The sequence below is a fragment of the Oncorhynchus nerka genome, linkage group LG15 (assembly GCF_034236695.1).
Source record: "Oncorhynchus nerka isolate Pitt River linkage group LG15, Oner_Uvic_2.0, whole genome shotgun sequence".
Classification (NCBI taxonomy): Eukaryota; Metazoa; Chordata; class Actinopteri; order Salmoniformes; family Salmonidae; genus Oncorhynchus; species Oncorhynchus nerka.
This window is the reverse complement of record NC_088410.1, coordinates 38,745,146-38,759,644: the sequence shown is the minus strand read 5'-3', so window position 1 is coordinate 38,759,644 and position 14,499 is coordinate 38,745,146. Positions and strand designations below refer to the sequence as shown.

Below are 14,499 nucleotides of genomic sequence, written 5' to 3'. Positions count from 1 at the left end.
TAAATGTTTCTAAAATCTCCTATGGGAAAATGATTGGAAACATTTCCATGTTTGACTTGCTAGGTTTTATGGGTATTATGACACGTCCAATGTGGGGCTCAATAGTCAGCCTCAGACCTTACCCAACATCACTGCCATCCACGGACAGCTATTTAATTGTGGTCCTAGACTGTTTTCTAAATCAAGCGCTATTACTGTTATGAAGTATGTAAGAAAGTACTGTGAAAATACGTTTTTCCGTTCTCACCTTGGGTGAGATCTGAGTGCTTCTGTAGCCACCAGATTGTAGTTACTGATTAAATCTAACAAACAGACCTTTAAAGAGTGATCTGTGAGAACGGAATGATGAGAAAAAAAAGCCTGTCTGCTTTTTTGATGAAATTGAGAGATAGCTAATCGTGGGCACAGGATTGGCGGTTTATGACTTATAATTGGGACGGGTTAGGTTTTTTGAATCTGTGCTCATCTTTTTCTCTGTTCTTGTTGTTTCCCCATGGGATGCTTAAATCATTTAGCAGATTTCACTGCTGTGTTTGCCCCGGGTGTTGGGTCTTCAAACACTTCAAATACTTTACAGGGTTTTTTCTGGATCTAAAGGGGTTTAGGTGGTGGGCGTGGCTGAGGGAGTGGCAGTGGGTACGATGGGCTGCATTTTACAACAAAATCTGCTAAATTAATTGTTTGGGAATTTTCAATTCTCCCTGACAAACAAGTGCTCACCCAGAGGCAGCGTTTCTGATGGGTGGAGACTTTAACTTGGGGAGACTTAAAACTGTCCTACTTCACTTCACCAACAAGTCTCCTGCGCCACTAGGCTCAAGAACTCTAGACCACTTTTGTTCTACCCACAGAAATGCATACAAGGCCCTCCCTCGTCCTCTCTTTGGCAAATCTAACCATGACTCAATTCTCCTGCTTCCTGTTTACTAACAAAAGCTCAAACAGGAAGTACCAATGATGTGCTCAATACGGAAATGGTTGGATGAAGCAGACGAGAGGGTACAAGACTGCAGACAATAATGGATCGCAAAGGGAAACCCAGCCATGAATTGCCCAGTGATGCAGAACTCCCAAACGAGTTAAATGCCTTTTATGCTCCAATTTGCACACCACCCCAACAGGTCCTCAAATGACGCAATCTTAATTGCACTTCACACTGCCCTCTCCCACCTGGACAAGAGGGGAAATAACTATGTGAAAATGCTGTTTATAGACTACAGCTCAGCATTCAACACCATAGTCCCCTCCAAGCTCATCAACAAGCTAGGGACCCTGGGTCTAAAAAACCCTTCCCTCTGCAACTGGATCCTGGACTTCCTGGTGGGCCAGCCCCAGATGGTGAGGGTATGCAACAACATCTCCGCAATGCTGACCCTTAATACGGGGGTCCCTCTGGGCTGTGTGCTTAGTCCCCTCCTGTACTCCTTGTTCACCCACAACTGCATGGCCATGCATGACTCCTACACCATCATCAAGTTTGCTGATGACACAACGCTGGTAGGCATGATCACTGATGTCGATGAGTCAAGTTCCTTGACTTTCAAGTTCCTTGGTGTCCACACCACAGGACCTAACATGGTCCACACACACCCACACAGTATTGAAGAGGGCATGGCAGTTCCTCTTCCCCCACAGCAGGCTGAAAAGATTTGGCATGGGCCCTCGGAGCCTCAAAATGTTATACAGCTGCACCATCAGCTGCACCGAAGAATCGGCTCTCGGACCAACAGGCGCCGAGACAGCATCTACACGGAAGTCATAAGACTGTTAAATAGCCAGACTACTAAATAATAAATTAAGGGTACCCAAACTACCTGCACTGACTCTATCTTGCACTGACCCTACACACACTCACTAGATTTTATATACACACCATATACACACGCATGCACTCACACACACTACATTGACACTCCCACACAAAACCAACACACATTCACATACTGTACACTAGATACGCACACATACACACATAACAAACACACACGCAGACCGACACAACCGAAACACACATACACTACCTTTCAAAAGTTTGGGGTCACAGAAATGTCCTTGTTTTTGAAAGAAAAGCACATTTTTTGTCCCTTAAAATAACATCAAAATGATCAGAAATACAGTGTAGACCCTGTTAATGTTGTAAATTATTACTGTAGCTGGAAACGGCTGATTTTTATGGAATAAAGAGGCCCATTACCAGAAAGTATCACTCTTGTGTTACAGTGGCACGTGTTAGCTATTCCAAGTTTATGATTTTAAAAGGCTAATTGATCACTAGAAAACCATTTTGCAATTATGTTAGCACAGCTGAAAACTGTTGTCCTGATTAAATCTGCAATAACACTGTCCTTCTGTATATTTTAGACTTTAGAGAAACTGAAGATCTCATACAACGCTGTGTGCTACTCCCTTCACAGAAAAGTGCAAACTGGCTCTAACAAGAATAGAAAGAGAAGTGGAAGTCCCCGGTGCATAACTGAGCAAGAGGACAAGTACATTAGAGTGTCTAGTTTGAAAAACAGATGCCTCACAAGTGGAGGTCGACCGATTAATTAGGGCCGATTTCAAGTTTTCATAACAATCAGAAATTGGTATTTTTGGACACCGATTTGGCAGATTTAATCTTTATTTAACTTGGCAAGTCAGTTAAGAACACATTCTTATTTTCAATGACGGCCTAGGAACGTGGGTTAACTGCCTCATTCAGGTGCAGAACAACAGATTTTTACCTTGTCAGTTCGGGGGACTCAATCTTGCAACCTTACAGTTAACTAGTCCAACACTCTAACCACCTGCCTCTCATTGCACTCCAAGAGGAGACTGCCTGTTACGCGAATGCAGTAAGCCAACGTAAGTTGCTAGCTAGCATTAAACTTCTCTTATGAAAAACAATTAAACTTCTCTTATGAAAAACAATCAATCAATCAATCATAATCACTAGTTAACTACACATGGTTGATGATATTACTAGTTTATCTAGCGTGTCCTGCATTGCATGTAATCGATGCGGTGCGTATCGTTGCTCCAAGGTGTACCTAACCATAAACATCAATGCCTTTCTTAAAATCAATACACAGAAGTATATATTTTTAAACCTGCATATTTAGCTAAAAGAAATCCAGGTTAGCAGGCAATATTAACCAGGTGAAATTGTGTCAATTCTCTTGCGTTCATTGCATGCAGAGTCAGGGTATATGCAACAGTTTGGGCCACCTAATTTGCCAGAATTTCACGTAATTATGACATAACATTGAAGGTTGTGCAATGTAACAGGAATATTTAGACTTAGGGATGCCACCCGTTAGAACGGTTCTGTATTTCACTGAAAGAATAAACGTTTTGTTATCGAAATGATAGTTTCCGGATTCGAACATATTAGTTATAATTAAGTCTATGATTTGATATTTGATAGAGCAGTCTGACTGAGCGATGGTAGGCAGCAGCAGGCTCGTAAGCATTCATTCAAACAGCACTTTCGTGCGTTTTGCCAGCAGCTCTTCCCTGTGCTTCAAGCATTGCGCTGTTTATGACTTCAAGCCTATCAACTCCCGAGATTAGGCTGGTGTAACCGATGTGAAATGGCTAGCTAGTTAGTGTGGTGCACGCTAATAGCGTTTCAAACGTCACTCGCTCAGAGACTTGGAGTAGTTGTTCCCCTTGCTCTGCATGGGTAACGCTGCTTTGAGGGTGGCTGTTGTCGATGTGTTCCTGGTTCGAGCCCAGGTAGGGGCGAGGAGAGGGACGGAAGCTATAATGTTACACTGGCAATACTAAAGTGCCTATAAGAACATCCAATAGTCAAAGGTATATGAAATACAAATGGTATAGAGAGAAATAGTCCTATAAATACTATAACTACAACCTAAAACCTCTTACCTTGGAATATTGAAGTCTCATGTTAAGCTTTCATATGTTCTCATGTTCTGAGCAAGGAACTTAAACGTTAGCTTTTTTACATGGCACATATTGCATTTTTACTTTCTCCTCCAACATTTTGTTTTTGCATTATTTAAACCAAATTGAACATATTTCATTATTTATTTGAGGCTAAATAGATTTTTATTGATGTATTATATTAGGTTAAAATAAGTGTTCCATCAGTATTGTTATAATTGTCATTATTACAACAAAAAAAATCAAAAACCGTCCGATTAATCGGTATCGGCTTTTTTGGCCCTCCAATAATCGGTATCGGTATCGGCATTGAAAAATCATAATCGGTCGACCTCTAGTACATACATATACATTACACACACACACACACACACACACACACACACACCACACACACACACACATTTTACACTCATAATTTGTTGCTGCTCTGTTCTTTATTTGATTCTTATTTTTATCTATCCTGATGCCTAGTCATTGACCCCTGCCATCTTGCACATACAGTGTCTACCTCAAATACCTCGTACCTCTGCACATTGATCTGGTACTGGTACTTCCTGTATATATCTCCATTCTTGTATATTTTATTGTATGCCTCTTGTGTTACTATTTTAAACACCGCATTGTTGGGAAGCAAATATTTAATGTGAAATTCCACACCAGTTGTATTTGGCGCATGTGACAAATACAATTTAATTTGATTAGATTTAACTTTTATTTTGGTGATTCTTTGTTCTCAAAGATTATATTCTATAAAAAAATATACAGATCCATTATCTTTTCTACATCATTTATATCTGGTTTTAGTCATTTAAGTTTACACTGAAAGCATTTTTCCATCCCGAAAACTAATAATACAAATAAATAAATAATATAATGTACTATTTTTACACCGCCGGCCCGCCCAAGGATTTCAATAGCAGAAAAATCTCTGCTTTATCCTTATTGATTTATAATAGAGCAGAAGTGGTAAGATAATGCAGATATGTCCATATTATTGCTTTAGGGATAGTGGGCCAGGTCTGCTATTCTTTCAAGCCATAACCAACCCTTGAACTAGCTAGCTGGCTCAGTTTTGAATAGCTGTTTTGAGAGACTAGTGGTCTTTTTCGTGTTTCCTATTAACTGATATTACACAGGTACGAATTACTCGCATTTTACACACATTTTTTGTTGTTTTGGCACTGTACTCCAGCACTTTGGATTTGAAATGATACAATTAGGTTAAACTGCAGACTGTCAGCTGCTGTTTAGAAATTACAGCACTTTTTGTACAAAGTCCCCCCATTTTAGGGGACCAAAAGAATTGGTGTAAATTCACTTATATGTGTATTAAAGTAGTCAAAATTACATCAATCTTGTGACTCTACAAACTTGTTGGATGCATTTGCTGTTTGTTTTGGTTGAGTTTCAGATTATTTTGTGCCCAATAGAACTGAATGGTAAATCATGTATTGTGTAATTTTGGAGTCACATTTATTATAAGTAAGAATAGAATGTTTCTAAACACTCCTACATTTATGTAGATGCTGTCATGATTACGGATAGTCCTGAATTAATTGTGAATAATAATGCGTGAGAAAGTTACAGACGCACAAATATTATACCTCTAAGACATGCTAACCTCTCACCATTACAATAACAGGGAAGGTTAGCATTGGGGGGGGGGGTATGATGTATATTCCTCTGTAACTTTCTCACTCATCATTATTCTTCCAGAAAATGGTTGTCATTACATTAGCATCATCGCTAACGGATACGGAAAGTGAAGAAACAAACACACACATTCCAGTGCCGTTGCCTCTTCAGAAAGTTGAAGGAAAATACAAATCACTGATGCATTTTGTTCATGTCTTACTGTATGATAGGGAAGAGTCGGGTAAGTTGAGCCATTTTTAATATATAGTTCACGAAAAAGACCACTATTCTTTCTTTCTAACAAAGATATGTACATATATTTAAGGATGGTCTGTATCCCTGGAAATAATTAGAATTAATTAGTTTTGAAAACTTGTCCCAAAAAATGTATCTCTTGGCACAACTTATAGGGTAGCCACCTTCAAATGTTTGTACTGAATTAAAAATGACCACTACCCTTTTTAAAAACATGTATTTCTTTATTTCCCAAACACAATTCAACACAATCACAATCACTTTTTTGTATTTTAACACAGGCCAGGCCCTGTTGTTACCTCATATCCCAGCGATAATGCATTGCATTATGCCTGGGAAGAAAACACTTCAAACTTTCCATTGGCTCAACCATTGGCTCAAACATTTTTTTTAAATGTTTAATTTATTTAAAATTTACCCCCTTTTTCTCCCCAATTTCATAGTATCCAATTATTAGTAGTTACTACCTTGTCTCATCGCTACAACTCCCGTACGGGCTCGGGAGAGACGAAGGTCAAAAGTCATGCGTCCTACGAAACACAACCCAACCTCACTGCTTCTTAACACAGTGCGCATCCAAACCGGAAGCCAGCCGCACCAATGTGTCGGAGGAAACGCACCTAGCGACCTGGTTGGCGTGCACTGCGCCCAGCCCGCCACAGGAGTCGCGATGAGACGTTGATAACCCTACCGGCCAAATCCTCCCTAACCCGGATGACGTTAGGCCAATTGTGCGTCGCCCCACGGACCTCCCAGTTGCGTCCGGCTGCGACAGAGCCTGGGTGCGAATCCAGAGTCTCTGGTGACACAGCTAGTGCTGCAATGCAGTGCCCTAGACCACTGCGCCACCTGGGAGGCCCTTGGCTCAAACATTTTGACTATATTAGCCCACACAGCTACAAGGATGCTCTTTCATGCTAAGGACCTCATATTGAGGCTTGTAGAGACCTCAACTGATGCATATAACAATCTTAAAAGTATCTACTTTGGTTAAAGTTAAATGGAACCTTTATTTAACTGGGCAAGTCAGTTACGAACATATTCTTATTTACAATGACAGCCTACCCTGGCCAAACCCGGACTACACAGGGCGAATTGTGTGCTGCCCTATGGGACTCCCAATCACGGCCAAATATGATACTGCCTGGAATTGAACCAGGGGCTGTAATGACAACTCTTGCACCGAGATGCAGTACCTTAGACCTCTGTGCCACTCGGGAGCCCATGAGGCTTGTTTAGATACAGTTGAAGTCGGAAGTTTACATACATCTTAGCCAAATACATTTAAACTTAGTATTTCACAATTCCTGACATTTAATCTTAGTAAGAAATCCCAGTTTTAGGGCAGTTAGGATCACCACTTTATTTTAAGAATGTGAAATGTCAGAATAATAGTAGAGAGAATGATTTATTTCAGCTTTTATTTCTTTATTGTAGTAATGAGTACTAGTGTGTTTTAGCTGTGGAGTGATTGTGTGTGTTTGTGTACGTATCTGTCCCTGTGGTCCACCGCTACTGAGAGCTGAGTGGATTGGACATGGGGGCTGTGGGAGTGTATGGTCAGGGTCAGCGTGTCGAGTAAGGGTCAGAAGACTATCAACACTGTCGGGGGGAGCCGTCAAGCTCAGATCAGTCCCTGGAGCAGAAACTGACCTACTCTCTATTCGTACGCCTCATGTACAAAAGGTTACCAAAGGTTGAGAGCATCAACTAACATAAGGGACGACAGTCAACTCTGATAACTGATAAATGTAATGGCTTGGGACAGTTGTGGCAGTTTGCACTAAACCGGAACACGCAGTTAGTTATCAGAGGCAATTAAAAATAATGCAATTGAATTGGGACTAGGAGCTATATTGCACTTTTTAAACAATTGATCTAATGTGCACTTATCAGGAGTTGACTGTGGTGCGGGATGACACCATTGAATTTTCCATTTCGAATTTGTGAGTTAATTTTCAGCTAAAGTTGTTGGATGTCAGACGTATAAACAAATTGTGTGACTCCACTCTTGCTTATAAGATGCTTACAAGATAAGCTCCTGCTATGCCATGCACACAGCATAAAGAGAGCCAGCCAAGGTCAACATTGATAACTATGGCCCGCGGTAGTCGGCTGAAAATTGAAGGGTGTGACATATGTCTGGTCTCATTAGCTTTGTTTGCACCCCACTAAGTCCCCTGTCGTTGCGATGCTAAGAGCCTGCTCTCTGAACCCTCCCCGCAGTAGCAGCAAAGCTGCAGATTAGTGCCGAGCCTGTCTAGCTGTGGGGAGTTGAGCTTTTTACTCGCCGCCTGATGGATTTGTGTGACCGGTCACTTTAGAGTTCTGCTGCACTATGTAACTGAAGTTAACATGCTTTCTGAAGTATTACTATTATTGTATTAGTCTGTTTCTTCAGCTGCAAGCCTTAGGAAAGTTACTAGCAAGCAAAGCCAGGATAGCAGTTTACCTGTTGCGTTCGATATGCGCCACAGGTCACAGAGTGAGTAATCAATGTGGTTTATCATTGGAGACTCATCAATCTTGGTTGTTGCCTCTGTTTGTTTGTTTAGTCTATCTCTCTCTCTCTCTTACTGACTATTATCCACCTGTGGTACCTGTAGTACGCCCTTCGATAATCTCAAAGTGAGTGTGAGTAATCTACGTGTTGTGGTGTATCATATGCTTTGGAGAGACAGCAATCTCGGTTGTTGCGTCTGTTGATTGTTTAGTCTCGCTCACAGTCTCGTATTGACTAATATACGTCTGCTGTTCTAGACGCACCTGGGATGTCTGTTGTGTCTGCTCTGACTCACTGTTTGATCCTGACTAAATGTCTCGTCTGCTGTTTTTTTTATTTGTCTGCAGGTTGAGTGTGGCGTAGTGAGAGGCGGGATGACCAGACACTGAGGAAAAAGGAGCAGACACTGAGGAAAAAGGAGACAGAGGAGTGAGTGTTCACCGTGGGAGAGCTCCTCATCACTCTCCCCCCCTGACAGCTGCACCAATGTTTTCTCCCGACCAGGAAAACATCTCCACCACCCCAGCCTCCACCAAAGTGCCAGTCAAATACGGAGAGCTCATTGTTCTGGGGTAAGAGGAGGCTTAATTGCATTTTGTTGCTTATGTACAGTAGGGTTATCCTATTCTGTTATTAGTGAGGGGGTGGGCAGGCAAGTGCAAGTGTTGGTTCAGGGATGTATTTATTATTTTTTGGGTGGTGGGGGTTGAGGTGAGAGGTTATTATTTATGATACTCTTTGAAGAGGTAGGATTTCAGGTGCTTTCGGGAAGATGTGTAGGGACTCTGCTGTCCTAGCTTCAGGGTGAAGCTGGTTCCACCATTGGGGTGCCAGGACAGGAGTGGGAGGGCCAAGAGACCAAAGTAGGCAGAACTGAATGCTTGGTTGGGGTGTAGGGTATGAGCATAGCCTGAAGGTAGGGAGGGGCAGTTCCTCTTGCTGCTCCATAGGCAAGTACCATGATCTAGTATTGCAAGTACCATGGTCATTGGCCTTGTTATCACAGGTGCAGCGTAATGCTTGGGTTTCTATCTCCAACAGTGAAGTACTAATACCTACATAACAATGCAAAACATTCCAAAAGTTAAAAATGAAGAAATGAAGAAATCAATGGAACGGAGTCGAACGTGGTTTCCATATGTGTGATGTGTTTGGTACCGTTCCATTGATTCCATTCCAGTGAGCATGTCCTCCTATATCTCCTCCCACCAGCCTCCACTATATATATACTGTATATATACAGTGCATTCGGAAAGTATTCAGACCCCTTTCCTTTTTCCACATTTTGTTACGTTACAGCGTTATTCTAAAATAGATTAAATATATTTTTTCTCATCAATCGCATTCAGACCCTTTGCTATTAGACTCAAAATTGAGCTCAGTTCCATCCTGTTTCCATTGATCATCCTTGAGATGTTTCTAACACTTGATTGTAGTAAATTAAATTGATTGGAAATTATTCGGAAAGGCTGTCTATATAAGGTCCCACAGCTGACAGTGCATGCCAGAGCAAAAACAAAACCATGAGGTTGAAGGAATTGTCCGTCGAGCTCCGAGATAGGATTGTGTCGAGGCACAGATCTGGGGAAGGGTACCAAAAAATGTCAGCAGCATTGACGTTCCCCAAGAACACGGTGGCCATCATTCTTAAATGGAAGAAGTTTGGAACAACCAAGACTCTTCCTAGAGCTGGCCACCTGGCCGAACTGAGCAATCGGGGGAGAATGGCCTTGGTCAGGGAGGTGACCAAGAAACAGTTTCTCTGTGGAGATGGGAGAACCTTCCAGAGGGACAGTGGTAGAGTGGCCAGACGGGAAAAAAGGCACATGACAGCCCTCTTGGAGTTGGCCAAAAGGCACCTAAAGATTCTCTGGTCTGATGAAACCACGATTGAACTCTTTAGCCTGAATGCTGTAACGATGTACACTGAGAGTTGGGAAGCAAGTTCAGGGAGTGAATACATTTAATGAATAAACAACCATGAACTTATCAAGAAACACAAACAGCTCACCGACATGATACAGAAACAATAACGCCTGGGGAAGGAACCAAAGGGATTTACATAAATAGGGCAGGTAATCAAGGAGGTGATGGAGTCCAGATGAGTGTCCATAAGCGCTGGTGCGTGTGACAATGGTGACAGGTGTGCGTAATAATCAGCAATCTGGTGACTTAGAGGCCAGTGAGGGAGTATACGTGACAAATGCAAAGCGTCACATCTGGAGCAAGCCTGGCACCATCCCTACGGTGAAGCATGGTGGTGGCAGCATCATGCTGTGGGGATGTTTTTCATAGGAAGGGACTGGGAGACCAGTCAGGATTGAGGGAAAGATGAATGGAGAAATGTACAGGGAAATTCTTGATGAAAACTTGCTCCAGAGCACTCAGACTGGGGGCGAAGGTTCACCTTCCAGTAGGACAATGACCCTACTAAGCACACAAGGGGTCAGAAAACTTTCCAAATGCACTGTGTGTGTATATATATATTAAATATATTTATTTTAAAAAATATAAATAAACTTTCAAATGTCTCTCCTGTGAAGACTTGCGACATACACCTAGTTTCCTGAAATGAGTCACATATGGGGAAACTCCTTCAAGACTGTTGGAAAAGCATTCCTCGTGAAGCTGGTTGAGAGAATGCCAAGAGTGTGCAAAGCTGTCATCAAGGCAAAGGGTGGCTACTTTGAAGAATCGCAAATATAAAATATATGATTCCACATGTGTTATTTCATAGTTTTGATGTCTTCACTATTATTCTACAATATAGAAAATAGTAAAAATAAATAAAAACCCAGGTACTACAGGTACTATATATATATATATAGGCCTAGTTAGCAGCCTATTCTTCTGTTGTTCCTTGTGATTTTTGACTCTACCCGTGATTTTTGAGGCTACCCGAAACATTTGACCAAAGATAAACAATTTAAAGGCAATGCTACCAAATACTAATTGAGTGTATTTAAACTTCTGACCCACTGGGAATGTGATGTAAGAAATAAAAGCTGAAATAAATCATTCTCTTTACTATTATTCTGACATTTCACATTCTTAAAATAAAGTAGTGATCCTAACTGACCTAAGACAGGTCATTTTTACTAGGATTAAATGTCAGAAATGGTGAAAGACTGAGTTTAAAGGTGTTTGGATAGTGTATGTAAACTTCCGACTTCAACTGTACCAAGAGAGTTTTCATCTGTATTTTTTATACCACCAAAGAACGATGCTGGTACTAAGACCACACTCAATGAGCTGTATACCACCATAAGCAAACAGGACCATGCGCATCCAGAGATGCTCCTCCTAGTGGCCGGGGACTTTAATGCAGGGAAACTTAAATCCGTTTTACCTCATTTCCACCAGCATGTTAAATGTGCAACCAGAGGGAAAAAAACTCTAGACCACCTTTACTCCACACACAGAGATGCGTACAAAGCTCTCCCTCGCCCTCCATTTGGCAAATCTGACCATAATTATATCCTCCTGATTCCTACTTACAAGCAGAAATTGAAGCAGGAAGCACCAGTGACTCGGTCAATCAAAAACTGGTCAGATGAAGCAGATGCTAAACTACAGGACGGTTATGCTAACACAGACTGGAATATGTTCCGGGGATTCTTCCGATGTCATTGAGGAGTACACCACATCAGTCACTGGCTTCATCAATAAGTGCTTCGATGACGTCGTCCCCACAGTGACTGTGCATACATACCCCTGAGCTAAAGGACAGTGTTGCCGCTTTCATGGAGTGGGTCTCTAACCCGGAAGCATATAAGGCAAATGGACAATACAGGACGAAGATCAAATTGTACTACTCCGGCTCCGATGCTTGTCAGATGTGGCAGGGCTTGCAAACTATTACAGACTACAAAGGGAAGCACAGCCAAGAGCTGCCCAGTGACACGAGCCTACCAGACGAGCTAAATTAATTCTATGCTCGCTTCGAGGCAAGTAACACTGAAACATGCATGAGAGCATCAGCTGTTCCGGACGACTGTGTGATCACGCTCTCCTCAGCCGATGTGTGTAAGACCTTTAAATAGGTCAACATTCACAGACGGATTACCAGGACGTGTACTCCGACCATGCGCTGACCAACTGGCAAGTGTCTTCACTGATATTTTCAACCTCTCCCTGTCTGAGTCTGTAATACCAACAGGTTTCAAGCAAACCACCATAGTTCCTGTGCCCAAGAACACTAAGGTAACCTGCCTAAATGACTACCGACCCGTGGCACTCACGTAAGGTAGCCATGAAGTGCTTTGAAAGGCTGGTCGTGGCACACATCAACACAATTATCCCAGAAACCCTGACCCACTCCAATTTGCATACCGCCGCAACAGATCCTCAGATGATGCAATCTCTATTGCATTCCACACTGCCCTTTCCCACCTGGACAAAAGGAACACCTATGTGAGAATGCTATTCATTGACTACAGCTCAGCGTTCAACACCATAGTGCCCTCAAAGCACACCCCGAAGTTAAGGACCCTGGGACTAAACACCTCCATCTGCAACTGGATCATGGACTTCCTGACGTGCCACCCCCAGGTGGTAAGGGTTGGTAACAACACATCCACACGCTGCTCCTCAACACAGGGCCCCTCAGGGGTGTGCACTCAGTCCCCTCCTGTACTCCCTGTTCAGTCATGACTGCACGGCTAGGCACGACTCCAACACCATCATTGCGTTTTCTGATGACACAACAGTGGTAGGCCTGGTCACCGACAACAATGAGACAGCCTATAGGGAGGAGGTCATACCTGGCTGTGTGGTGCCAGGACAACAACCTCTCCCTCAATGTGATCAAGACTAAAGACATGATTGTGGACTACAGGAAAAGGAGGACCGATCACGCCCCCATTCTCATCGACCGGGCTGTAGTGGAGCAGGTTGAGAGCTTCAAGTTCCTTTGTGTCCACATCACCAATAAACTAACATGGTCCAAGCAAAAGAAATGGGATGGTCTATCGCTGCAGAATGCTGTGGTAGCCATGCTGGTTAAGTGTGTCTTGAATTCTAAATAAATCACAGACAGTGTCACCAGCAAAGTACCCCCAGACCATCACACCTCCTCCTTTGTGCTTCACAGTGGGAACCACACATGCGGAGATCATCCGTTCCCCTAATCTTTGTCTCACAAAGACACAGTGGTTGTAACCAAAAATCTCACATTTGGACTCATCAGACCAAATTACAGATTTCCACCGGTCTAATGTCCATTGCTCGTGTTTCTTGTTCCAAGCAAGTCTCTTCTTATTATTGGTGTTCTTTGGTAGCGGTTTCTTTGCAGCAATTTAACCATTAAGGCCTGGTTCACGCAGTCTCCTCTGAACAGTTGATGTTGAGATGTGTCTTGAACTCTGTGAAGCACAGGTCACTGACCATCTCGAATCCCACCGTACCTTCTCCGCTGTGCAATCTGGTTTCCGAGCCGGTCACGGGTGCACCTCAGCCACGCTCAAGGTACTAACCGATATCATAACCACCATCGATAAAAGACAGTACTGTGCAGCCGTCTTCATCGACCTTGCCAAGGCTTTCGACTCTGTCAATCACCATATTCTTATCGGCAGACTCAGTAGCCTCGGTTTTTCTGATGACTGCCATGCCTGGTTCACCAACTACTTTGCAGACAGAGTTCAGTGTGTCAAATCAGAGGGCATGCTGTCCGGTCCTCTGGCAGTCTCTATGGGGGTGCCACAGGGTTCAATTCTCGGGCCGACTCTTTTCTCTGTATATATCAATGATGTTGCTCTTGCTGCGGGCGATTCCCTGATCCACCTCTACGCAGACGACACCATTCTATATACTTCCGGCCCGTCCTTGGACACTGTGCTATCTAACCTCCAAACGAGCTTCAATGCCATACAACACTCCTTCCGTGGCCTCCAACTGCTCTTAAACGCTAGTAAAACCAAATGCATGCTTTTCAACCGTTCGCTGCCTGCACCCGCACGCCTGACTAGCATCACTACCCTGGATGGTTCCGACCTTGAATATGTGGACATCTATAAGTACCTAGGTGTCTGGCTAGACTGTAAACTCTCCTTCCAGACTCATATCAAACATCTCCAATCGAAAATCAAATCTAGAGTCGGCTTTCTATTCCGCAACAAAGCCTCCTTCACTCACGCCGCCAAACTTACCCTAGTAAAACTGACTATCCTACCAATCCTCGACTTCGGCGATGTCATCTACAAAATGGCTTC

The 14,499-nt window shown here is 42.9% G+C and overlaps 1 protein-coding gene across 1 annotated transcript in view; it reads left to right on the top strand.

The window, feature by feature from the left end:
- Positions 1-14,499, top strand: part of LOC115103855 (E3 ubiquitin-protein ligase pellino homolog 1) — a 56,915-nt gene that overhangs the window by 25,097 nt on the left and 17,319 nt on the right. Inside the window, exon 2 of the mRNA XM_029624854.2 lies at positions 8,635-8,859. Coding sequence (XP_029480714.1) covers positions 8,774-8,859 — 86 coding nt within the window. The 5' untranslated portion in view covers positions 8,635-8,773. The remainder of the gene's footprint in view (positions 1-8,634; positions 8,860-14,499) is intronic.